This window comes from Pagrus pagrus (assembly GCF_965226575.1).
Source record: "Pagrus pagrus genome assembly, chromosome: 4".
In the NCBI taxonomy this organism is placed as follows: domain Eukaryota; kingdom Metazoa; phylum Chordata; class Actinopteri; order Spariformes; family Sparidae; genus Pagrus; species Pagrus pagrus.
Window position 1 is genome coordinate 2,873,886 of NC_140188.1, and position 23,899 is coordinate 2,897,784.

At 41.4% G+C, this 23,899-nt stretch overlaps 1 protein-coding gene across 4 annotated transcripts; it reads right to left on the reverse strand.

Annotated features, from left to right (window-relative positions):
* Positions 1 to 503: 503 nt before the first annotated feature.
* rsf1a (remodeling and spacing factor 1a) lies at positions 504 to 22,457 on the reverse strand. 4 transcript variants are annotated; one of them, XM_084350707.1, is made up of 18 exons: positions 22,203 to 22,457; positions 19,020 to 19,111; positions 18,664 to 18,756; positions 18,045 to 18,250; positions 17,602 to 17,705; positions 16,881 to 16,988; positions 14,827 to 16,204; positions 14,502 to 14,709; positions 14,205 to 14,414; positions 13,538 to 13,642; positions 13,258 to 13,337; positions 13,121 to 13,169; positions 12,713 to 12,819; positions 12,175 to 12,254; positions 11,025 to 11,193; positions 10,699 to 10,928; positions 10,070 to 10,267; positions 504 to 9,740 (listed from the first exon to the last, which is right to left on the reverse strand). In XM_084350707.1, the coding sequence occupies exons 1-18, from the start codon at positions 22,354 to 22,356 to the stop codon at positions 8,917 to 8,919; spliced, it is 4,395 nt and encodes a 1,464-aa protein (XP_084206833.1). In that variant the 5' UTR covers positions 22,357 to 22,457; the 3' UTR covers positions 504 to 8,916. The 4 variants fall into 4 exon arrangements, with proteins under 4 accessions (XP_084206833.1, XP_084206832.1, XP_084206831.1 ...); XM_084350706.1 differs by having other exon boundaries at positions 12,178 to 12,254; positions 14,502 to 14,733; XM_084350705.1 differs by having other exon boundaries at positions 14,502 to 14,733.
* Positions 22,458 to 23,899: the final 1,442 nt, after the last annotated feature.

Below are 23,899 nucleotides of genomic sequence, written 5' to 3' on the forward strand. Positions count from 1 at the left end.
TCAAAACATTTGAATAACATTGATATTAGTGTCAACAATAGAGAAATCCAATGTTTGTTTAATGATTTAAAGAGAAAGACATTTAATTTATTTATATTTATATGTAGAATTAAATTAAATGTGTCTGTGGGATCATCACTGTAGTTTGTTTTTCCCGTTAAGAGTCCATGTTCAAATCCACTGTTTAAAAACACAGCTGTACGACAGCAGAGAAATAACATAAACTGGACCGTCTCTCCAGTGTTTTGGTTGATTTATGATATATTTTACTCTCCTTGGCTGGTTAATTGTCAGAACTTGACAGAAATCTGTCTTGCATGTTTGCTCCTTCACAAAGAACATGGTCAGCTGGTAATTTGACTACCATCATCATGTTTTTTACAGCAGATAAAGTCTGAAAACCTCCACAGAAATGTCTCAGACCTCTCCTGCAGGATGATCCACTCCTCTCACTGATAAAACAATAAATAAAAAAATAAAAATAAGAAGGCACAGACACGGTGTGAGTTTTTGAGGAGATGCCGGGGATGTTTGTTTTAATAACTTAGAAAACATTTATGTTACAGCGATACTACAGTAACAGTACAACAGAGAAATGGAAGGAGCTGCACTCACATCCTGTGGTGCCTGTTTGAATCCAGATTAGTTGGACTGAACATTTTAAAACCAACAGATTCAGATGCACATCAGGTTCAAGTGGAATGATTCTGGGCTGAGACACACAGTAATCCTCCCTCACTGCTAAAACAGACGAAGAGTTTTTTAAAAAGGTTTTCCACCATGATGAGAGAAAATGTATCCGGGGTAACAAACTGAATAAAGTTATTGGTTTTGACTCAAGTGAAAATCATCTGAGTGTCCAGTCGAGCTCAGAAGCGGTATAAAATTGGAGCTGTGGTAATCATTAAAGGCAAAGTTCACCCAAAAATGAATATCCAGCCATAATCCCCCTCATGTTGATGGAAAGACAGGTGAAGTTTTGTAGTCCACAAAACATTTCTGGAGCTTCAGCGTTGCAGCATTCTCCTAAACAACCGGAGCAGCTCAGGATAAAAAACATAAAATGGCTCCATGCAGCTCGTCTGCTGTAATCTACGGAAGCCCTGAATGGTCATGGGTCAAAAATGACCATTTAAACCATTTTCTAGTGATAACAAGCTAAATTTTATTTGTTTTCACGATATCAAGAGTTTTTTATGTCAATATCAGGAATAAAAAAGAATAGTTTTCCCAAGATAATGAGATAATTAATCACGAGGACATACACAGTGGTCCCTGTGGGCTGTGTTTTGGGCATTTCAAAGCAAACCACATTAACTTTTAATGGATTTTTGCACTATGCATGTCGTGTGCTTGCTGTCATGGCACTGCTGATCTAATAAACATTAAGCTATCTATCTATCTATCTATCTATCGATCTATATGAATTAAAAAGGTTCTCATTTTGTTTTCTTGTGATAATGGATTCATTTATCTCGTTATCTCAGGACAACAACTGTTCTTTTCTCAAGATCTCGAGAAAACAACAGTTGTTATCTCCTGATTATGACATAAATAACTTGTGATCTCAAAAAACAAAAACAAATCAAATTAAACTCGTTATCACAGGAAAACTGAGGGAATAACATGTCTGACCCCTGGCCGTTCAGAGCTTCCGTCTCCAGAAGCTCAAGATCCCAAACTTTTTGAAAAAGACGTTTAAACCCTTTTAAAGCAGAAATCTTCACTGTAGCTGCAGGTGGCACACGACCCGCCTGAAGTGGGTGTGGTAATGATCTTAACGCTGGTTTCCACTCACTGTACAACAGAAAACTTCATTAATTAATAATTAATTATTCATTTTGCAGAGTTATGGTTACAGACTCTCGTATTGTGAGTGAAATTCAGTCAGAAAACACAGAATAAAGTTGAGATAACGTCGTTACTGTGAATTCTTTAGGCCTCCTCAATCATGTACATAATCTGTAAAAGGATGAGTGGAAATAATGTTTTTTAAATTAATTTGGGATCTCTCGACTTCTGTGGACACGAGGAGAGAATGAGTGGATTTACATTTTTGGGTGATCTGTTCCTTTAAGGGGATTTTCCAGCTAACGAGGCCCTGACCAGAGAGCATTTTATCTTCTTATCACCTGAACAATGGCAGGAAAGTACCTGAAAGAACATTTAGTAATTCAGCCGGCGGTCGACGCCACAAACCAACGTTTATCAGACTGTAGAGAGCAGCACCTGTAATCCCAGCGATCAGTTCAACAATTACATCTTATTTCTGCACAAACAAACCAAACAGAAGTTGTGATGTTTCTAAAGCTTTATGCAAAAATCAGCTGGTTTTGATTTGATTCTCAGTTTTTTCTCCAAAGCTAAAAGTGACTGGTATAGACTTGATTTAGTGTTTTAATCGTTACAGTTTGTTCTTCAAAATGATCATAAAGGATTCTGTCAAAGAACATGATCTATTAAATAAGATTACTGGAAAACTCACATGGCTACAGAAACGTCTCTAGGAGTTATTGACCTTTTACAGATTGCACATTATGATAAGATCGGTACATACAGGCAACAGTACTGAAGAGCCTGACTCACTAAAAAGTCCACGTCAAGTTTAAAACGGAATCAAAGTAGAAAAAATAAACTTTCTTCTCATCTGAGCCGTTTGCTGTTTCGTGACCTTTAAATATCGTTCTTCCATTTTATTCTCCGACAAGCGACAGAAGTTTTTTTTTCCAACATGTGAAATGTAAAAAAAATTTAAAATCCACTTTTACTCGATCAGTTTGTCCCTTAATGACCAGAAATCAGATGAATGTTATCTTCCAGCGTTTTACTGGATAAAAGAGGATGTTTTTTCAAATTGATTGCTATTCATGGTGTGAATAACAAAAGAATAAAGAAAGAAATGTGTTTCTTTGTTTTTAACTCGGATGAAGACCAATTAAAGGAGCACTCTGTAGTTTTGAGGAGGAAATGTTAAGAGAAGAGAAAGATCTTCGATGACTGATTTTTTTTTTTGTCTCTAAACAAATTAAATAATCAAACTCTCTTTGTTTTCATGACTGAATAAACTGAATAAACTGAGCTTAAAGAACAACACAGTTTATACTGTTTGACTTTGTTTATATGTGGCGGACCCTGCCACCTTTTCCTCTGAGAACAGCTTGTTTATTCACTTATGGGAAAAAAAAAATATTTCTGAGTTTGTATTTTTACCTCATTCATATTGTAAATATTAAAATTCAGAGTTTAATTCCTCCTGCAGAGCTACATGGTGCCCCTTTAAAGTATAATCGTAGTTGAGATGTTTTTAGACCTCGGCTGGATTTTTCAGTTGTGTGTTTGGACCCAGGACTCGTGAAAAAAACTCATCAGAAGTAAAAACAGAGCTTCGATGAAACAGTTTCTCTCTCTCTACATTCTGGATGTGAACCTCCCGTCCCGTCAGATCACCTCCTGAGCTGCAGACCGATCCGAGCCCGTATTTATCAAACGGATCAAAGTGACATTCTGGTCTTAAGTGAAAGTAAAAAGTCTCATCCCTGAAGTTAAAATATATTGATCACATTTCTTTTGCCTTAAATTTAAAGATATAATATGTGAGATTTCAGCTTCTAAACGTCTAAAACAACTACACCTTTGTTATATAATTTTGTTGAGTTCAAACCAGACGTCTGTTGTTTTACTGAAGATGACGTGCGTTTCATTTGGTCGTCAGTGGATGAGAATAAAACTTTAAAACGTGACCTCGTCTGTCAACATTTCTGCCTGAGTCACCTCAGAGCTTCATCAGCAATGTTGTCCAACAGAAAAGACAACATCTCCCATGATCCCACACTACTCCACCTTTGTTTTGTTTTGATTGAGTGACCCCTAGTGGCAGAAATTAAGGCTGGTTAAAGGTAAAATGTGTAAGAATTGGTCATATTCAGGACAGATAGGGGGCAGCGTCTCACTAGAGTGACCGCTCACTGCTGCCAACTGTAGCTGCAGTTAGCTAGTTAGCTCAGTTAGCCATGCAGCTAGTTCTCTGGACTGGCAGCTAAAACTGTCCGACTTCATCTTATTTATTACAGTGTCACGTTTAATGCAAAGTCTTTCTATCGCGTTGAGTGAATACATTAAATAACTTAGTCTGATTAAATTAAGTTAATGAAGACGTATACAGAAACATTACGTTTATTCAGTTGTTATTCAAAAGTTAAGTTTTTGTATAACGTAATCCGTTTATTATTCAACTATTATATATAAAAGGCAATCACACATCAAGTTCATTTATTCACATTGATCGACATGATAGAAAAAACTTTGCATTAAATGTGACAATTTACATCGAACTTGTGCAATAAAATAAAATTTACAGGTAATTAAAATACTGATTTTGGAAAATGATTTGTTTGAGGGAAGAAACAATCTCATATTGATTTTATTTGTAATCACTTTCTGCGAAATTTTATCGCCGTAACACGTCAACACGGTGCTTAATTCTCCTTAATGAACATTTTCTCTGAAGTGACAGCAGCAGAATGTGTCTGCTGCTTCAGTTTGTTTCCATTATTTTATCCCTATATTCATATTTATATCGATGTGTTCACACCGAGAAAACACTTAAAACATTTATTGTATTGTTGAGATGTTAAGTGGCACTAGGATCCTAAGAGCTCCCTTCATTAACTGACTTCCTGCAACTGTCACTCTGCCAGCCGCGCTCAGATTATAAAAAATAACAATTGGGAAAAATTTGGGATAAAACAAAACTGCAGGATCTGCGATTCATATTTTGTTGTTTCACTATAAACATCTGGCGGGCCAACTTTGGCCCATGGGCCGCACACCAGCTGTTTTATGTTAGATTGATGTTAATTGCTCATGAAGTTGTTAAGGATTTCAAACTATTTAAATTTTTGCAGATCGAGACATCAGTGAGTAAAAATGTGTGGAAAGGATGAACGATATGGCAGATGTTGGGTCGATCCTCACTTCTATTCCTGTTCTGAGCATTCATGTGAGTAATGATGTGATTATTTACAAGCTGCTCTTTCACTCGGCTCTAAGTACGATAATTAGTGAGTTTTGTTTGCTCACACTCACAGAAGTTTGACAAATACAGGCTCAAATCATTTCAGCTTCAGCTTCTGAAAAGGAACTTTTAACCGACCGAAAGAAACAAAAGAAGCTCTTTTGAGTCGAGCTTTCTGCGCTGAAGGGGGGAACCGTTATGAATTCAAAGACGGGGAGTAACAACCCTCCAGTAACAGCTCTGTGTATGTGAACAGCAGGATAAAACTCATTTCAAGCCTCGACAGTGTTTTGACTGCATGTTAAAGGATTTCTTCCATTCAAAGATCTTTTGTCCCACACAGTCAACCCGAGTTCATCCGCCACTTTCACCACGTAACCAGATAAATCCGTCTTAGATAAGTAGTGGTGGTTATTCAGATGCAGAGATGGCCGGTAGAGAAAACAGTTGTTTGATTGGTGACCAGCGTTAATTTTCCTCAAAAAAATAAAGTTTTGTCCCTTCTTAAAAACTCCAGGGGCCCCCTTCAGGGATACCAAATGTTAAAAACCTTTAAAGATGTACGACACGGGGCTGAGAGTGAGCAGCGTTCAGCTCTTTGTAACAAATCTGTAACATTTAAATGGTGAACGGGCTCCACGCTGGTCTTATTTCACACAAGTCAAACGGCTGCAGAACCTCAAACAAAACGAGCGAACCGTTGATGAACTCGCAGTTGAAACCTTATCGATCCACACACATCACTCACAGCAGCATCTCTCCTCCTCTCCTTCATATAGAAAATATAACACTATATTTTACAAGAGGACTAAGAGAACAGAACATCTATTATCTTACAAGGAACAGCGTATAGGCAAAGTATGTACAGCAAACGTGGTCCCACCAAACCAAGGCTTTGTGAACATATGGAACAAATGAGTGAGCAGTGAAACCGAACACTTTGGTAGTCGGAAAGAACGTCTCGATTGTTATCCATCGAGTGGAAAATGGTCCAATGTGAGCCTCGTTCAGCTCAGGAAGTTTAAACTGGTTTGAATGACTGGCTGGATGCTCTGCCTGCACTTACAGACCCATTATTTATAAAATTGACCAGCTAACTGCTTAAACTAGGAGAACCGCTGAATCCTTTGCAGCCAACAGTATCCCAACTGGAGTCAGATTTTTAAAGGAAAATTTGTTCAAAACTGAAAATTCAGTCATCATCTCCTCCCCCCTCCATGCTGATGGAAAGACAGGTGAAGTTTTGTTGTCCACAAAACATTTCTGGAGCTTCACAGCAAACAGCATTGTAGCATTCTGCTAAACAACTGAAAGAGATGGGGTTTTGTTTTAAAACTTAAAAAACAAAAAAAGAACCCTGAAAAACATAAAATGGCTCCAGACAGCTCGTCCAGCATGATGCAAGTCTTTGCAGATCCCAACTTGATTTGAAAAGAAGTAGCTGCTAAGCTAAAAGCGTTAGCATGCACCAAGGACATTTCTGTACACCTGGACACAGTGTGGGAGGCGTAGCCCCCTTCATTACCATGAAAGCAAAACTATGATGCAGAAAAAGCTCGACTTCCCAGGTATGAAAGTACTCGGATCTTCGGTGTTGTTGGGCCCATTGAGCGTGCACACTAGAGACTTCTGCAGACTGAGCCGGCTAATAAAACATAAAATGGCTCCATACAGCTTGTGTATCCACTTCAGATGGGGTGCGTGCTAACGCTTTTAACTTAGCAGCTACAGTGAAGAGTTCAGCTTAAAAATGGGTGTAAATTATGTCTTTCACAACAATTTGGCATCTCGGGGCTTCTGAACACTGGGAATATGCCAGACAAGCTGTATGGAGACATAAATGTTCTTTGAGTTATGTTTTAAAGCTCCAGAAATGTTTTTACTACGAGACTTTCCATCAACATGGAGGTGAGAAGATGATGATTGAATTTTCGAGGCTGCTCCTCTCCCTGAAACGCAGGGTGATGTCATCAAATGTCTTTTTTCTGTCAAAGAAACACTTCAATGCTTTAAAATATTCACTTTATGATCACATTAAACAAAGAATGAATGAGAATGAGTAACCAGAGATTTTTATGTAAAAAAATGACCTAAATGCGACTGTTGGCCAAGACGTTAAACATCACAGTTGGTGGTATAAACTCTGAATGCTGCAGGAGTGAGTCCTAAAACCAAGAAAGCTAAAAAAAAAAAAAAGATGTAAGGGTCGTTACGTCTCTGAATCTGGCTTTGGGGCCAGACTGTGGTGACAGTTTTATTGAAGTCAGTGGGAGATGCACGGAGAAACACACTAAAACACAACATATCTACATCCCATGACTTCTGATGAAGAAATGACAGAGAGTAGGTTACCACCGATTTTTCCCCCCCAAGTGATTGACGGGGCTGATGATATGATGACCAAACCGGGGCCGGTCCAACTGATTTCCACTGATACGACTACTCTCTTCATCAAAAGTCATACGACGCAGAAATGTGGGGTTGTGGTCGTTTCTCCACGCGTCTCCCTTTGACTTCAATACAAGCACCACGCAGTCTGGCCCAAAAACTAGATTCGGTGACGTAATGACCCTTTCTTCTTTTTTTAAGTTCCTTGGCTAAAACCAGGAAGTGAATGTTTTGTCAAGGGAATCAGGGGGTCGCTAACTTCAAAACTACAAAAATACGTCATCCCTGCTGCACTCTATTAACCACATTTTTGACAAGAAGCACTTGAGTGCACCGTTAGTGTTGCGCTACCTGTGAGACTGGAGCAGGTTCAGTCTAACTACGTTTTTTTTCAGCCAGTGTGTCGCCTTAATTAGACTAAAGTTTGAATTTTACAGTAGTTTGCATGTAAATAAGGCTGTCAATGACCATGTAACATCATTCAATTACTCGGGACATAATCTTACCCAGAGTTATTTCTAATTACAACAAACATTTTCTTTGTTACATCCAATATGATCCAACCATGCAGATAGTTTTGGTTTTATTGTTGCAGGTTTTGAGGCATCAGTCTTAGACACAGTGGAGAGTTGTGGTGCTCCCTGCACTGAGAAAAGGGGATTTAAAGACTCGACAGACTTACTGTTAACAGTTTTAGGTTATTTTATGGCCTTTTCTGTCAGTGTAGAGAGAGAGGGATGAAAACATGCAACAAATGTCCTCCTGCTGGGAGACAGACTTTGAAATATGTGATTATCTGGTATACATCTTAACCTTTATTCTACTTGGTCATTTTTCAGTTCAGCACCACAACAATGAAAACACCAAACATCCATTCACTTCAATTATTTATATCCCAAACCAAAACTATCTGCATGGGTAGACACCAGCGTGGGATCAAGTCTGGTCTCTAACCATCAGATCACGTGGTCCAAAGTGTTCGGTTCGGCACGGACACTCTCCTTGGTGGTGGGTCATTAAGTGCTATGAGAATGACGAAGTGCTTTAGGATGAGGTACACTACAAACAGACTCCTGTGTCCGAGTCAATCAGGTCCAGAATCTACTGTCCTCCTGCCACGTGGACCCACATGACAGACGTCCGTAACTCAAAGAGTTCAGCGAAATGGTCACGATAACCTCTGGCTGTGTGTTAGTGAGTGCATCCACTGAAACAGGAAGTGCTGCCAGTCCTGCTGCGAGGTCGCTTTTGGTCCGGCTGGCTGGCGACGACGAGTGTGAATGGGTACTCATGAGTTTGTGTTGTGACGTACAGCACGTGATGGTGGATAGCACTCTACCACAATACAACAGCGAGGAGGAAGAGCAAGACAGGAGAGTAAGAAGGGGAAGAGAGAGAGAGGTGGAGGGAGAGAGATATCCAGTTTCACAGGTGGATTGTGGGTAAAAAGGCCTGACAGTTAAAAGAAAAAAACTGAAACAGAGAAGCGAGCGTTACTCACACAAACACAGCCATCATGACTGCGGACTGTTCTGGACAGAGTTTAATGAGTCTGTCTGGCCCTCCTCCTCCTCCTCCTCCTCCTCCTCATCCTCCTCCTCTTCTTCCTCCCCCTCCTCATCTTCCTCCTCCTCTGGATGTAAGGGGCCATTGTGCCTGCCCTGCCTGCCTGATCCTGCACTGTCCTTGGGCACAGTGGGACTTCCAGCCCCAGGCTTGGCGGGGCCTCTGGAGGTCCGATGTCCGTTTGATGGAGACAGGCTACGGCCCCTCTCCTTTTCCTGAGCGTCGCTGTCGTTTTTGTTGTCGGCCCTCCTCTCCACCACTGAAGACTTTTTGGTTGTCTTCTGCCTTACCTCGTCTTCCTCCTCGTCTTCCTCTTCATCATCATCAGAGTCAATGCGGTTGAGTCTTTTGCGGATTGGACGATCCTCCTCCGACGATGACTCCGATTCCTCTGACTCGTCCTCGTCCTCGTCCGTCGAAGGCCGCCGTTTCTTCAGCATCTGAGCGAGTCGTTTGCGCCGCTGCTGCAACAGAATCTCTCTCCTCTTCCCCCTGCCCATCTTCTCCACGTCCTCCTCCTCTTCTCTGTCTGTCCTCTTTAATCTCCTCCGCTTGTCTTTGTCCTTGTCCTTCTCCGACAGTTTCCTCTTCAGCCGCCTGCCGCTCTCTCTAGTGTCCTCCTCGTCGTCTTCGTATCTCCTCCGCTTTTCTCTCATCCTGTCTCTCCGGAGGTGTTCCTCCTCTCTTCTCTGCCTGCTGACTCTCCTTCTCTGATCATCATCTTCGTCTTCATAATCCTCCTCCTCATCAGAGTCTCTGGAGGAAAGCGACACTAAAAGAAAAAGAAAGGGGAAGGATTTGTTGGGTGGAATAAACCTCTGCTGGTACAGTTAATGACGCGTGCGTCTTGTGTGTGTCCAAAGAAAGACAAAAAAATTGTGATTTATGTTTCTGGGCTACACATTTACTAGAGTGATGTTTCACTATAAAAAATATCTGATGCAGTTAAAACTCCATACTCCATACTACAGTACTCCAGTAAACTCAATAAAACATAAAAGACAACAGCTTCTAGTTTCTACTTGCTCTTCTCTGAGAAGTATTTCTTGACCTGCATGAATTAAAAGTGAAATGATGCTGCAGACACCAGCAGGGACTGACCATCGCTGTAGTCACTCGAGAAATGCTCCTTTCGTGGTCGGCCGCGTGGTTTAACTTTGTCCCTTTTGGCGGAGGCCCGCGAGTTGTCTGACGACTCTGACGTCTCGCGGTAGTTGACCTGTTGGCGTTGGCCCCGCCTCAGACCCCGCCTTTTTTTGTCAGCGTCGCTGTCAGTCATGTCGCTGAACTGATCCGAGTCTGGAGAGGACATGAAGAAAGACGGTGAAGACTTACAGATAACAGTTTTAATAACAATAATCAGAATATTCTCTGGTTCAAGGTTCTCAAGTGTGAAGAGTTGCTCTTTTTCTTTGTTTTATAGCAGATATCAGTGATTGTCTTTGGGTTTTGAAGGCTGGTAGGAGAAAACAAGACGTCACCTTAACTTTTGAACTTTTTAGAGATATTTTCTCACATTTTAAGTCATTTATTCATCATTTGTAGTCCAAGAATTTCAAAACCTTGAAAGATGTGCAGAAGTTTGAATTGCACCTCACGATTATTACACAATTGTTTTTTTCAAAAACCAAAGATATTGAGTCTGCAACAATATATGACAAAGAACAGAATTAGTTTAAGCAGACAATAAACTGTATTATAAATAAAGTCAGTCTCGCAGTGCAACTCACCCATGTCTTCTTCAGTTTCTTCCTCCTCTTCCTCAGAGGAGCGTCTCCGCCGCCGTCTCAGCCGTTTCCTGCCCCTGCGTTGGGTCTTGATGGGTTGGCGTTTATGCACGCGTCTCAATGCCCGTTTGGGGCGGGTCCCGCTCTCTAAGCTGCCCACGTCGCTGCCCGCATCTTCATCTTCCTCCTCATCATCATCTGCACCTGACGCACCAAAATCCTCATCCTCTGAGCTTTAAGGGGAAGACAATGAAAAAAATTAGCCAGATGAGGAGAAAAGATAACTTTGTGTGTGAATGTGTGTGAATGTGTGTGAATGTGTGTGTTACCTGTTGCTGAGCATGAATTCGTCTTCACTCTCTGCTGCCGTGCTGTCGCTCTCCAGGTCGTTCAGTCTCCGTTTCTTCCTGTTCCTAGCAGGACGACCCTGGCTTCTGATTGGCCGCTGACTCTCCTTGCCGTCATCTGACAGGATAGGTGTGATCTCTTTCCCTTGTCCTGCGCCGACATCAGAACAGTCCAAGTTAGAGATTAGTTCGAGTTAAAGTTTGGGTTCTCAGACAACTTCATGCGGTGGATTTTATCAAAATGCTGCATCAGAGCTTCGGCAGGCTCTGGGTACATTTAATAACAAACTGCTGACTAAATATGACTATTTTATTTTCCTGCAAATCTAAATATCTTGAATTCAGAGGTGGAAATAATGATTTGAATCATTTAATTATGCTTTACAAGCACTGCAGATAAGGTCAACTGCACACATTTCTTATTTACAACAGAGTTAACAGTTAGATTTTTTCTATGGCTGTTGCTGTCTTTTAATATGCTTTTAACAAGGAAGCGTCACACTGTCAATGACTGCTGAGCTGTCCACAGCACACTCAGTCACCAGACGGTGGACCTCCACTTCTAAAAGCCACTGACTCATTCAGAGATGACGATGATTCAGTATCTCAGTTTAGTTGCTAGAGATTAATTTATGCATGTACTGAACACCTCAACAAGAATTGCTGTCTGACTTTTTTATCAGGTTTAATACATCAGGAATTAATTTATTATAATGATATTGTTAGATTATTGATCCATTTTTTGTATTTAGCAACTGCTCTTTACCTCTGATATATCCTAACAGGAAGTGTAATCTAATAACATAAATAACAGCTGCATTACATTGTGCTGTGTCAGTTTCACAACTTTGATAATATGTTGTCACAGGAATGACAAGTTGGGAATAACTAATTTAAACTAAGCCTTCATTACTGTTGTCTTTCCTGCCAGACCCCCAGGTCTTCTTCAATTTCTTCTTCATTGGTTTCTTCCTATTTTTGCTCACTATATAATGTCATACACACCAACTGAACTGCAGAACTGCTCTGAATATCAGCTGTCTTAAGGAAGTCATGAATAAAAAGATATTCTATATATAATTTCTAATGCTGCAGTTCACTTTTTTTAACCATCACATCATCTACTCACCACCACCACCACCACCACCACCACAGAGGTCTCCGATGTCTTCCTCTATAGCCTCATCAATGGCATCATCAAAGTCATCAAACCTGCAACACACAAATAGAAAACAGATGTTGATCGTCTGTCTGGGATTTCATGTTTCACGTCGTCTTTTAAAAAAAAAAAAAAACTATATCCCCTCATATTTATGATTAATGAAAAACACACATTTCTGGTGACACTACAGATTTGCAGTTGCAATGCTAACTAACTATTTTAAGAGCTCTTCAGGTACATCATGAGGTCAAATAGTCAATAATGGGACCGGTATGTCTGAGCATGCTTTTCAACTGATCATCAGTTTGTTGCAGCAGAAGAAATTCAGCAGGAAACACAAAACGGACGAAGCCTGCGAGCTACATGAATGTAAACAACTGAGGTTTCAAGATGATTACATACATAGTTATGCAAATGTTTTATACGGAATAAAATGCATGTTATACTTTTGTTACACCTGAATGTAACATAACTTTGTTATTCATAATGCCCGCCAGGCCACACCCACCTGTAGCTGATGTGCTTCCTGGTTCTGGTTGATCTCCTTCCCAGATTTTTGCTCTTTTTGGAATCTTTCTTCTTCGGCGACTTCTCCTCTTCCTCCTCATCTCCCTCCTAAGACAATCATAACGTGTTTAATTTTTAATGTTGCACTGTAAAATTTCAAAAACAGATGTACAGTAAAATCAAACAGATGGCCACCATGTCAAGTTTGGTTTAAGTCTCTTTCACAAGTTTACGCCGTCTAAAACTTTGTTCTTGTTTTTCATTGCTCCAACTCAGAAACCGAAGGTAAAACACATGAACACCTGAGAGATTTGATTCGCTGTAAAATGTTGCTGAGTGAAAATTGAAATGCGAGCAAGCTTCTTTGTTCCAGATGTAGCACCTCTGAGTGAAAAAACTCTTTACTCACAGGAATGATGTTCTCCACACTGATTCCAACGTACACTAGCCGCTCCCTCCTGGAGAGACAGCGAGACACGAGGGTCAAAATCCACATTATTCTGAATTTGAGAGTTGATCAAAGCATGTGCATGTGTGTGCATTTACCTCCTCTCTGCTCGCTCTTTCTTCTTCAGAGCACTGTCCAGGTTCTGCAGCTGCTCCTCCAGTTTCTCACACAGCAGCTTCTGAAGTGTGAAAACCAAACGGATCACAAATCTGTCAATGTTTGAAAACTCCTCCTTTAAAACGTTTTGTTTATTAGTGCTTGTGTCGAACCTCAACACTATATTAGTACCACTGAAATGTGTTTAAAGGATTTTAGAGGGTATGCTCATCAATATGTTTTGTATTGTTAATTTGAACAGGTTAAATGTGTACAGCTTACATGTTGGCAGGGCGGACAGAACCACTCTCCATCTGGAATCAACATGAGCGGCGGCCGCAGGCAGGCAGTGTGGTATCCACTGTCACAAGAGTCACACAGCAGGATCTGAAGACACACAAACACAAATACAGTGAGTAACTCTTTGCATTCAGAGCCAGCAGTGACTGAACCACAGTTTCACCACATTAAACCACATGTGGACTACTGAGCCTTTAAATGGCTTCAATATTTTGTTTGTTTGCTCAGTATAAATGTGAACCATCAGTGTAAGTATTACTGTTTAATCTGAGATGAGGAGAAGAGTTTTGATAACGGATTTATTGTTTCAACTTGCAATGGACGACTTTTTTACTTTAACTAATCATACGCACAGCGTAATGACTGTAGAAAATGTACATCATCCATGAATATATTGGCTCACTTTGCTATATTCGGTCTGCCACCGGGCTGGATATTTCCAGAAAAATTAAAGTTAAATTACGGCACAAAGAAAGCGTGTCTACCATTACACAACCAAAACAGGAAGAGGCATAGTTTTCCCTGGTCGCCCAAATCATAGAAAAACAGCCCCAGACCAAAAGTACCCAAATGTATGAGGACGGGGGTTTATATGTACAATAAAATGATAAAATAGTCTGTGGCACAACCACACATGCTCCTCTCTCACCAGTTCGGGGTGGTTGGGCAGCCCACACTGACTGCAGGCGTCCTCACTGGGAATCTCCTCTGATTTAGATGATTCTTCTGAGTCGCTCCCTCCTTCACTTTCCTCCTCTCCTCTTTTCCTCTCTCTGTCCTCCACCTCTCCTCCCTCATTGAGTTTGCGTCTCTTTGTACGAATGGTGGACCATCGCGGGCGTCGATGCCTCCTTTTGCCCTTAAAACACAACCGGAAGAGAGAAACAAGTCAAACCGATGGAAAATTAAGCAGAAGAAGTTTATGTGTTCATTTATTCATTCTCACCCTTTGTTTCCTAATTTGACCGACAGGTTGCGTTTTGCTGTTTTTCTTTGCAGCCGAGTCCGGCTCCTCTTCATCTTCCTCCTCTTCTTCTTCCTCCTCCTCCTCCTCCTCCTCCTCTTCCTCCTCGTCTTCTTCCCTCGTTCTGGTAGGCAGAGCCTTTTTTTTCTGAGGTTTCTTTTTCTGGCTCTCAGCCACCTTTGAGCTCGGCCTGCAGGTTGGCAAAGCAGATGATCTTCAAGAAAAAAGGTATAGAATCAAACCAGCTGTACCTGAGATTACAATGGACAAAGAATAACACATTTATTCTCAAATCCACCACACGTACCTGCAAATCCTTGCTGATCTCCTCAGTGGCCTCCCTTCCTCTTGCACCTCCTGCTCCTTTTCTTTCTCCTCCTTTCCCCCTTTCCCCCTTAACTTGTTTCTCCGGTGGGGAGGGATCTTGATCTTCAACCTGATTCCTTCTTTCTGGAGCTCAGAGGAGGCTTCCTCAAGGGGACCCTGCTTCTCTTCTGATCCAAGCCCAGTGTCCTTCACCCTCAACGGAGCTGCCAACCCACCGTTAACCCCGTCTCCCTGGTGGTCCTTTTGATCCTGCTGGTCCACTTTAAGAGGCTGAACAGTGCTCTCCTCCTCCTTTCCTAAAGTGCTTTTATTCTTTTCATCTTTATCTCCTTCTGTTGCCACAGGGCGTCCACACACCTCTCTTTCCTCTTCAGTTTCATCAAGGTTGTCATATTTCTGTTGATGACCAGTCTTAGTTCCCTTGTCTAACTTCTCCTCTGTTGTGTTTTTACCCTGATCTTCTTCCGTCTGTCTTTTGGGTGCCTCTGAGGAAACCATAACATAATCCAGTTTTCTCACTACAACTTCAGGGAGTTTGTCAGATTTTAAGGACAGTATTTTTCTGGCTGTTGGAGAATCCATTGCTACATTAGGAGGAGGAGCTGCCTTCGCCTCCCCCTCAGCAGGTCCCTTCCTGACCAGCACTGACTGCCGGCTCACCTCCCTGTCCTCCTCTACAGCTCTGGAGCCCTGCTGGTCCAAACTCGGACCATTTTGTTCCTGCTGCTCAGCGGCTCTGTGACGCTCAGATGGGCTGCGGATGACCCCTACATGACCTACAACACCGACTTGACCTATGACCCCTATGACTCCATTCTGTCCCTCTTTGTGTGGCAGGAGGAGAGACGCTCTCCCGTTGGTCAGTTCTTGCCTTGATGCAGTGACCACTAGTTGCTGCTGCTGTTGTGAAGCAGCTTGACCACCAGGGGGGGCTAATGAGTTCGGTACCCTCCCCTCTCTTCCATGACTGTCTTTGGTCTGGATCACTGAAGGGTTACAAACAATAATACTGCTGCTGTTACTGTTGTTCAGGTGGTTGCTGTGGTAGCTCTCTGCGAGCTTTAGCTCCCTCTTCTTCAGTGGTATCTTAGCCTGCTGGCTGCTCCTGACCACTGCTCGCTCTGCTTCCTCTTCCTTGTTCATTTCCGGTTTTGTCACGGCCGCACCTGGTGCCATGACGACCGACACAGCGTTTTTGGGTGCATCGGCATCCCTGGATTCTGATTTGATGACAGTGGTGATCGTGCTCACGCGGTTATCAAAGACAGGCGGTTTGTGTTCTGTCTTCTCTTCTTGGACCTCAGCCGCTGTGTTTTCCTGCTTGATCGGCTGCGTCTGCTCCTGCTCCTGCTTTACCACTGCAAAACAAAAAAGACAAAATAGTTATACATCGAGAAACTGCTAACAAGAGGAAAGTGCAGGGAGCGGATTAACATGATGTGTCAGATGGTTTGATACACAAGACCACCTGGAGAGGTACTGCTAGAAACTGTTTGGAAAAGACAGGCACAAAAAATACTTGTCAGGTGTTTGGATGAACTGTCTACCATTACTATCACAGGCTAACTTCAACCAATCACATCAACAGTAAGGGAGCTACCAACAACAGAGCCAGTTGTCGAAACAAAATCTAACAAAAGTCAGTCGAGAGAGGGGTGAAAACATGTTTTCTATCAAGAAAATCCTTCAGCGTCATTCTTTGTCCCTCTTTAATTTAAATAAACTCCACTTCCGACGTAACTGATCCTATAGCAGTTATGGTAAGCTCCCTTGAGGAGCGGTTGTTTTCAAATGAACAGTCTCTTCTCATGCTGGTCGTCACATCTTAACCATGCCCACAGCTGCTGTTCTTCATAGGACGCCGATTGGTTCAACCACTGTGTGTTCGGCCATAGGCGCAAACTTTGAAGTCTGCTAAGATGGATTTGCTCGATCACATGTGATCATCCAGTTTTTTCAGATTTTTAAAAAGATATCTTGATTCAACAGTGCCTTTCTCATAAAAGAAAACATAAAGGTGTAAAATATTGGTACCTTGTTTTAGGGGTTTCTCTTCGGTCACAGGATCAACCTTCTTACTGTCAGTGTGTTCCTCCGTGGTCTTGGAGGGTTCGGGGTTGGTGCTTCCAACGGCCTCATCCACTAATTCATCATAACACACACACAGACACACAAACAATCTTGACGTCATGGGTATTTTAAGATTTTTTAATCATTATCATAACAACTGTAGGGTGACTATTGGCATACTGTAGAACAAGCAAGAAAATAATGTGTGATATTGGACTTTAATCTAAAAGTTTGGTTTCCCTCTTTGGCCTCAAAACTGCCACTTTAAATATTTTCTCTAACTAGGGCTGCGACTATTGATTATTTTCATTGTCGATTTATCTTTTGAATAATCTGTTGATTATTTTCTCGATCAATTGACTGGTTGTTAAAAAGAAATGTGGAAAATGTTGTCAGTGACATCCTCAAATGTCTTGTTTTGTCCACAACCCAAAGATATTCAGTTAACTGTCATAAAGGAGGAAAGAAACCGGATAAATATTCACATATAAGAAGCTGGAATCAGACTTTATTTTCCTTAAAAAATTAATCAAACTGATCATCAAAATAGTTGCTGTTGATTAATGTAATAGTTACAGCTCTAAGGCTAAAATGCATTTGTAAGCACTTCTTTGACTAATGATTGTTCCATCCATAATACAAACCCTACGATCAAAGGTAATATGTACTCATTCGCCAAACACACCTGCATTTTTCTCTGTGGGTCCAGCTTGGTTCTGGTCCTGATTCGGGGTTGGCTCAACCTGGGCCTTCAGCAGCTCCAGAGCCTCGGCCAGGTCGTTACGTGTCCTGAGAAGAGAGTCTGGATCAGTGACTCAAACAGGATATCAAACAACAGGAGAGCAGGAGGGCATGATTTGAATAGCAGAAAGTGTTTAAGGGATTCAGCACTGCAGCACTGCAGCCTCTAATGTTAAGTCGACGTTAAGTCAACGTTAAGTCAACGTTAAGTCAAGGTCAGAATGGAAATTTAACAGATAAAATTTTGTAAAGCTCCACATTGTAAAAAATACTTTTTTTTTTACAAGCAGAGGAAAGAATAACAAAAGAAAGAACAAACTGCAGCCTGAGACACTGGTACCACCAGTCGACACACTAATATCCACCACATTAAGACAACAGTCCTACCTGACAATACATCTCCAGGTGGATCCGTCCAGATCGTCCTGCTCCTCTGTGTACAGTCGGATGTTCTGCTCTTGGTCGAGCTGAAGCCAGTACATCAGGCCCTGCCGGTCCCGACCTACAGGCTGCAGACGCATCTTCTCCGGGTCCTCCTCGTTAATTGCCATCTTGAACTTTAGGTTGTCGTCGAACTGACACTCGCAAAGATACTGCAGGGTGGACAAAATAAACGTAAGGAGGGGCTTATATAGGAGGTGATATACATAAACAAAGAGAAGGTTAAAGAGACAATTCACACCAAAATCAAAAATAACAAAGTCTGTGGATTATCTTGAGTAACCAGGTCATGATTTCTGGAAAGAGATATTTCTGTTGAGTTTTTAAATGTTTTTTTTTTTTCCTTTGGTGCTTTGAGCACCACGAGCCGAGTGCCATCTGGTTCCATTATATCTCTACTGACGATATCTCTAAAACTCTGCAACTCACACCGAAACAATCTCGACCGATAAATAGCACTACAGGTAAGAGGAAAAAAATGTATTTATGATTTTGGGGAGAACAGTTTTTTTTTAATGTGGTTGTTGCATTGTCTGCAGATGTTTCATGAAATAAAAACTCATACTTTGAGGATGCTTGACTTGCACTCCATGGACATTTCCTGGTAGCCCTTCTGTTCCAGCTCCCATGCCCAGGTACTGTTCAACTCCTGGCAAACCTACAGGAAACAAGGATTAGATATAGTCACTGGATACTTGCATATGGTCTCTGTCCCAATGCTCGCCCACTATTATCTAGTAATTCAAAGCCATTAAAAACTGTCAAACTATGGAAGATAATTTAAAAGATAAATTGACACAGTTAAAATGTAAAATACTGAACTTACTGAACCTCTTCAGTGAGACATGTTTACTCATGTTAAGTGCAGTCAGTCTGCAGCCAAACACATCACAAACACACACACACACATTGAGCCCTCACCTTAGCCAGGTATTTTTCCCAGCGGTCAGTGGACACAGACCTCCCCAGTTTTCTGAGCAGCTTGACGTGGAGCTCCACAAGGGGTTTAGGAACTGGAAAACACACAGGATGATTAGAAATATAACTGTGTTCATCTAAACTTTTTGTAAATCACTACAAGTCCAGTGTCAACAAACAGTCCTCCTGCTGAAGGGCCCTTAAACACAACTTAAAATAGCTGAACACGATCTTGATGTTTAGGGGGGGAGATTATCTCCCTTTTGAAAATCAATCAAATCACAAAACACAGGAAGAAGATTTACATTCATGTTTGGACAACATTTGTATTATTCTGTGTGTAACAGTGATTGCACAGCTTTAGTGTCGTTTTGGATTTTGAATGTAAACAACCAACTTCATGCAGCCTCGGTCAAGCTGCATATTACATCCATGTCTATCCAGACTTTGAAGGAAAGGGTAGTTCTTGGCTAAATTAAACTTATAACTATATCGACATATATGATTTCAGCAGAAAAACTGCTGTCTACACTTAGACAGACAAAGTCTAGTGCATTATCTGTGAGGACACAAAAATATTTGTTTCTTAACATTATGTAAGGTAGAGTGATTGAAGCATGTTTTAGCACCATTTTAAGAGTTTTATGCAGGTTTTAATGATTACAGGGATAACATCGTCAATCACAATTTTTCTGGTCAAGATAATCGTGACATGAATTTTTCATTTCGTCCCCTTCCTAGTCACATTCTCTCCTGCTGATCCTGAGTTATGGCTTTGAATAATGGCCAGAAAAGGGTTTTTAGCAGAACATTATGATGTCACAGTGAAGTCGACCTTTGACTTTTTAAGAAATTCTAAGAAACACCCACGCGGCGTTCCCGAGATATTATGTTCAAGGGAATGAGAGCGATGGATAGCTGACACTGGTGCAGAGGGATGAAAACAACTGGGTTGATTAATGACCTTTTTACAGTAAAAAAAAAAAAAAGTCTGTAACAACAGAATAACAGCTTGAGCTTCAACCTTAAACGCTAGTCCTGTATCTGCTTGTATTTTCATTTCACATTTCTTCCAGCTGCTGTTGGAAAACAGTCAACACTCCTGAATGAATAAAAAGGAAAATGACATTTATGTTTCCAGCCATGAATGTAAATTGTGTTCAGACAGACTCATACAGCACTGCAATCTTTTGGAGCTTATGAGCCACTTTATCAGCGCAACTTAAATGCCTTGAGATGAGCAATAAAAAGTAGACACTTGTTTTGATACGCTGCTAAGATTAAATGAAATGTGTTTTCTGCACTAACAGTGTTGCTTTTAAAAATATTTCTGCACTTCAAGATAACTAGTAATGTGCTAGCTTATGAATAGTTTATTTTGTTCACTCAGTGCTGAGTAAATAGATGTTTATATGTCTGTTGCTCCTGGGTGCCAGGATAGATGGATGTGTGAACGTAAACACAGTCATACATAACAAATGATTTTAGCGTTCAACAATGGAGCTCTAAAGTTGGCCAAACGTAAAAAAAAATTAACTCAGAAGAATTCAAAAATGAATTTCACTGTAAATCTTGGAGCGATGAGAGGCCTTGATGGTGTTTCTAACACAATCTGACATTTAACTCATTTCTGTTAAAAACTCCAAGAAGCAGAAAAGCTATAAAATTCATGAAATGTTTATCTGAATGTGGGCACGAAGGGGCCATTTTCCTTCATGACCCCTACTTTTGTATTTGTCATTATTATATTGTCTCTATTGGGCCTATACAAAGTTATATTTTTTTGTTTTAACTCAGGATATAAGAGTTACTTGTTGTGTCAGGAAATTATTTTACATCTGACCCATTATTATTGTTGTCATGATACTGTTATGATCGGCCTTCAAAACACTGTAAATACGATAATGACTAAAAACAACCATGGAACAAAAACAAGCTTAATGTGTGGTCTGCTGTGAGACAGTCATGGAACCATGAATTCACAGGAAATTCCAGCTTTCTCTGCTGAAACTGAAAGTTTCTATGTTTTCACATTATAAACAGACTCGGAGCCTTCTGTGAAAACGCATTTACACTCCTGAGCCTGAAATGTCAGAGAAATATCTCAGCTGAGTAAATATTAGTCGCTCTGTCTAACTGTGTTCAATGTAACGTTACGGTGAAGAAGCTAAGCAACCGAACTAACGGTAACTGAAAACTAGCTAGCTAACAAGCTAAACTGGTTGACACGGTCTGCAAAGATACAAACACGACAGCTTCGTGTCAACACAACTCATTTTAAGAAAGATAACGCGCTAAATGAAGGGTAACTTCGAGGGCTTCGTGTTGTACTTTGACTAAAAGTTGATGGAATCATCGATGCTAGCTAGTTAGCCGCCAGCAGCTAGAGTCCCTACTGCGCCTGTGCAGATTTGACAGCCACTCTACCAATGGCAAAAAAAATAACATCCACTGTTTTTAGCTAACATCAGTCGCTCAGTTTTGACAACCAGCTAAAGTACAGATTTAAAGGGAAAATATTATCTCCGTCAGCATCTGGTCAACACATTAATACAAGGGAGATTGATGTCATTCTAGTCCGACTGCCTGTGAGGCAAGGCCGGTGAAAAATTACACCTGACAACACTCCGGAGCTAGCTGGTTGGCTGTGTGTGGTCACTATGCTGTGCTGCATCATGGCTCCCACACCAAGTTTAGCGTTAACAGATCAATATCAGCCTTGACAACATTATCGACGACCTGTCACTTGACTCCTACTAAAACCCCACGGGGTAGCTTGGCAAATTCTGCACCCCCGTTTCAGTCCGTTTCCTTTAACTTTAGCACAAACATACAACACAGTCCAAAGTGTGTTGAATTTGGAGTGGGGCTAGCTTTCTGTTAGCGGGGTTTCTCTCAGTCCAAATGTTTCCTCGGAAACTTGAACAAAAAACTGCTCTCCTTTCGAGGGAAACGGGATCTGTCGGAGTCAACAACCGGTGAGAAAGCGAGGAAGCTCGCTGACTAAACTCTCAATTTACCGCTGCTCTGCCGGGGCCACACACTCAACGTTTTTCGTCATCCTCATCATCATCACGATGATGATGGTGATGGTGGTAGTGGTGGACCCCTTCTCCTTCGGTTTCAAGTGTCGCAGCTTTCCACCACTTCTTCGCCTCACCACCACCACCGCCAGCGATCTCTCACCTGTCGTAGTGTCCCGCAGATACCTCTCCATCTGCGGGAAAGTCATCTCGGGCAGATCCAGCGCCGCTCCGTATCGCTCCAGGAACGAACAGACCTCCGCGAAGCTCGGGCAGAGCGCCGGGCCGGAGCTTCTCACCACCACCGGAGCAGCCATCTTTCCAGGCGGAGAGAAACAGGAGGGGAGGGCTCGCTGCTAGGATGCGACTGTGTGCGAATGAAATGAATGGAGGGAGTGAAACATCTACCGGTGTCAAGCTGGACGGCATGAGACAGTGTAGCTTCCGGCAACGATTTTCAAAATAAATCCGATGCAGACTTGCACTCTGTGTTTGTCAAACAAATAGCTAAATGTAAAGCCTGTAGTGGCCAGTCTTAGCTCTGTGAACTATCTCAAAGTCCTGTCTAGCACTTTAAACTGTGTGATACTGGTGTTTTTTCTATGTCGTTTCCTTAAAATACGCTCTTATTTTAGACGTACAAACCCTCCGTTTCCGGTATTGTAGTGTATAATTTACAACAACTTGACACAGCTGCGAGAAGTTGGGAGGACCAGGGAGGGCAGAGCGAGAAATGCCCAGAATTCAACGCGATAGAACAACATCAAAAACATTTCAAAATGGTTTTGGTTTTTATTCCTAAAATGTCTCCAGGAAAAAACGTAGTATCGTATCACCACTCTTCATCAGTCCTGCGTGAATATTATAAACATAACGTGGGCGTGGAGGATGGATCCAAACTGCCATTTTATTTCTCTCGTGATTTGTATTTATACGGTACACAGTGTACAGCTCGGGTTTAAATGTAAGCAGTCTTTTCTGTAGCTCAGTATCGCTGCATGCTGCGCAGATAGTCACGCACGCTGCCCAGGAGGATGCTGCGTTAAGGGACTGTTGGAAATATCTCACAGCCAGAGGAAGAAATATCACTGTTCTCGAGTGAATGTTGCAACCCAACTCTTTACTTTAAAGTCATTATCTACTCACTCGCATGTTGATGCAAAGTCAGGTGATGTTTGGTAGTCCACTAAACATTTCTGGAGCTTCACAGCAAAACAGTGTTGCAGCAACTGATGAGCTGGAGACTTATTATAAAAACCTAATAAAGAAAGAAAACCAACATAAAATGGCTCCATACAGCTCATCTTACACAACACAAGAAGCCCAGAGATCCTAAATTGATTTGAAATATGTTATTTACACCCTTATTTAAGCTGAAATCTTCACTTTAGCTGCTAGAGTGTTAGTGCACACCCTGTCTGAAGTGGGTGCACGAGCTCGACTGCACATCAAGGGTGTAAATAACATCTTTTCAAATCAATTTGGGATCTTCTGGAGACTTGGATTGCACTGGATGAGCCGTGTGGATCCAGTTTATGTCGTTGTTTTAGTCTTTTGGATGTTTTTTACATTTTAAAACAAGTCCCCGGCTTCTTCAGTTGTTTAGGAGAATCTTGTTTCACTGTGAAGCTCCAGAAATGTTTTGTGGACTTAATAACTTCACCTGCTCCCCATCAGCATCAGGGTGAGAAGGTAAAGACTGAATTTGAATTATTGGGTGAACATTTACATCGTGAGTTTGACTTCATAGAAAACTTAATGAAACCCTTCTCAGTAGAATGAAACCACTCAGAATTAGTTATGGATATTGGTATATGGGTGCATATATGTGTGTGCATGGATCTGCAATAAAAGCAAATT

Coding starts and splice junctions, on each gene's coding strand:
- rsf1a (XM_084350705.1), bottom strand. CDS start 22,356: ATGGCTGCTCCGGTGGTGGTGAGAAGCTCCGGCCCGGCGCTCTGCCCG. Junction 16,205..16,880: donor AGAGAAACCCCTAAAACAAG/GTACCAATATTT, acceptor TTTGTTTTGCAG/TGGTAAAGCAGGAGCAGGAG. Junction 12,820..13,120: donor GTGTGGAGAACATCATTCCT/GTGAGTAAAGAG, acceptor TGATTGTCTTAG/GAGGGAGATGAGGAGGAAGA.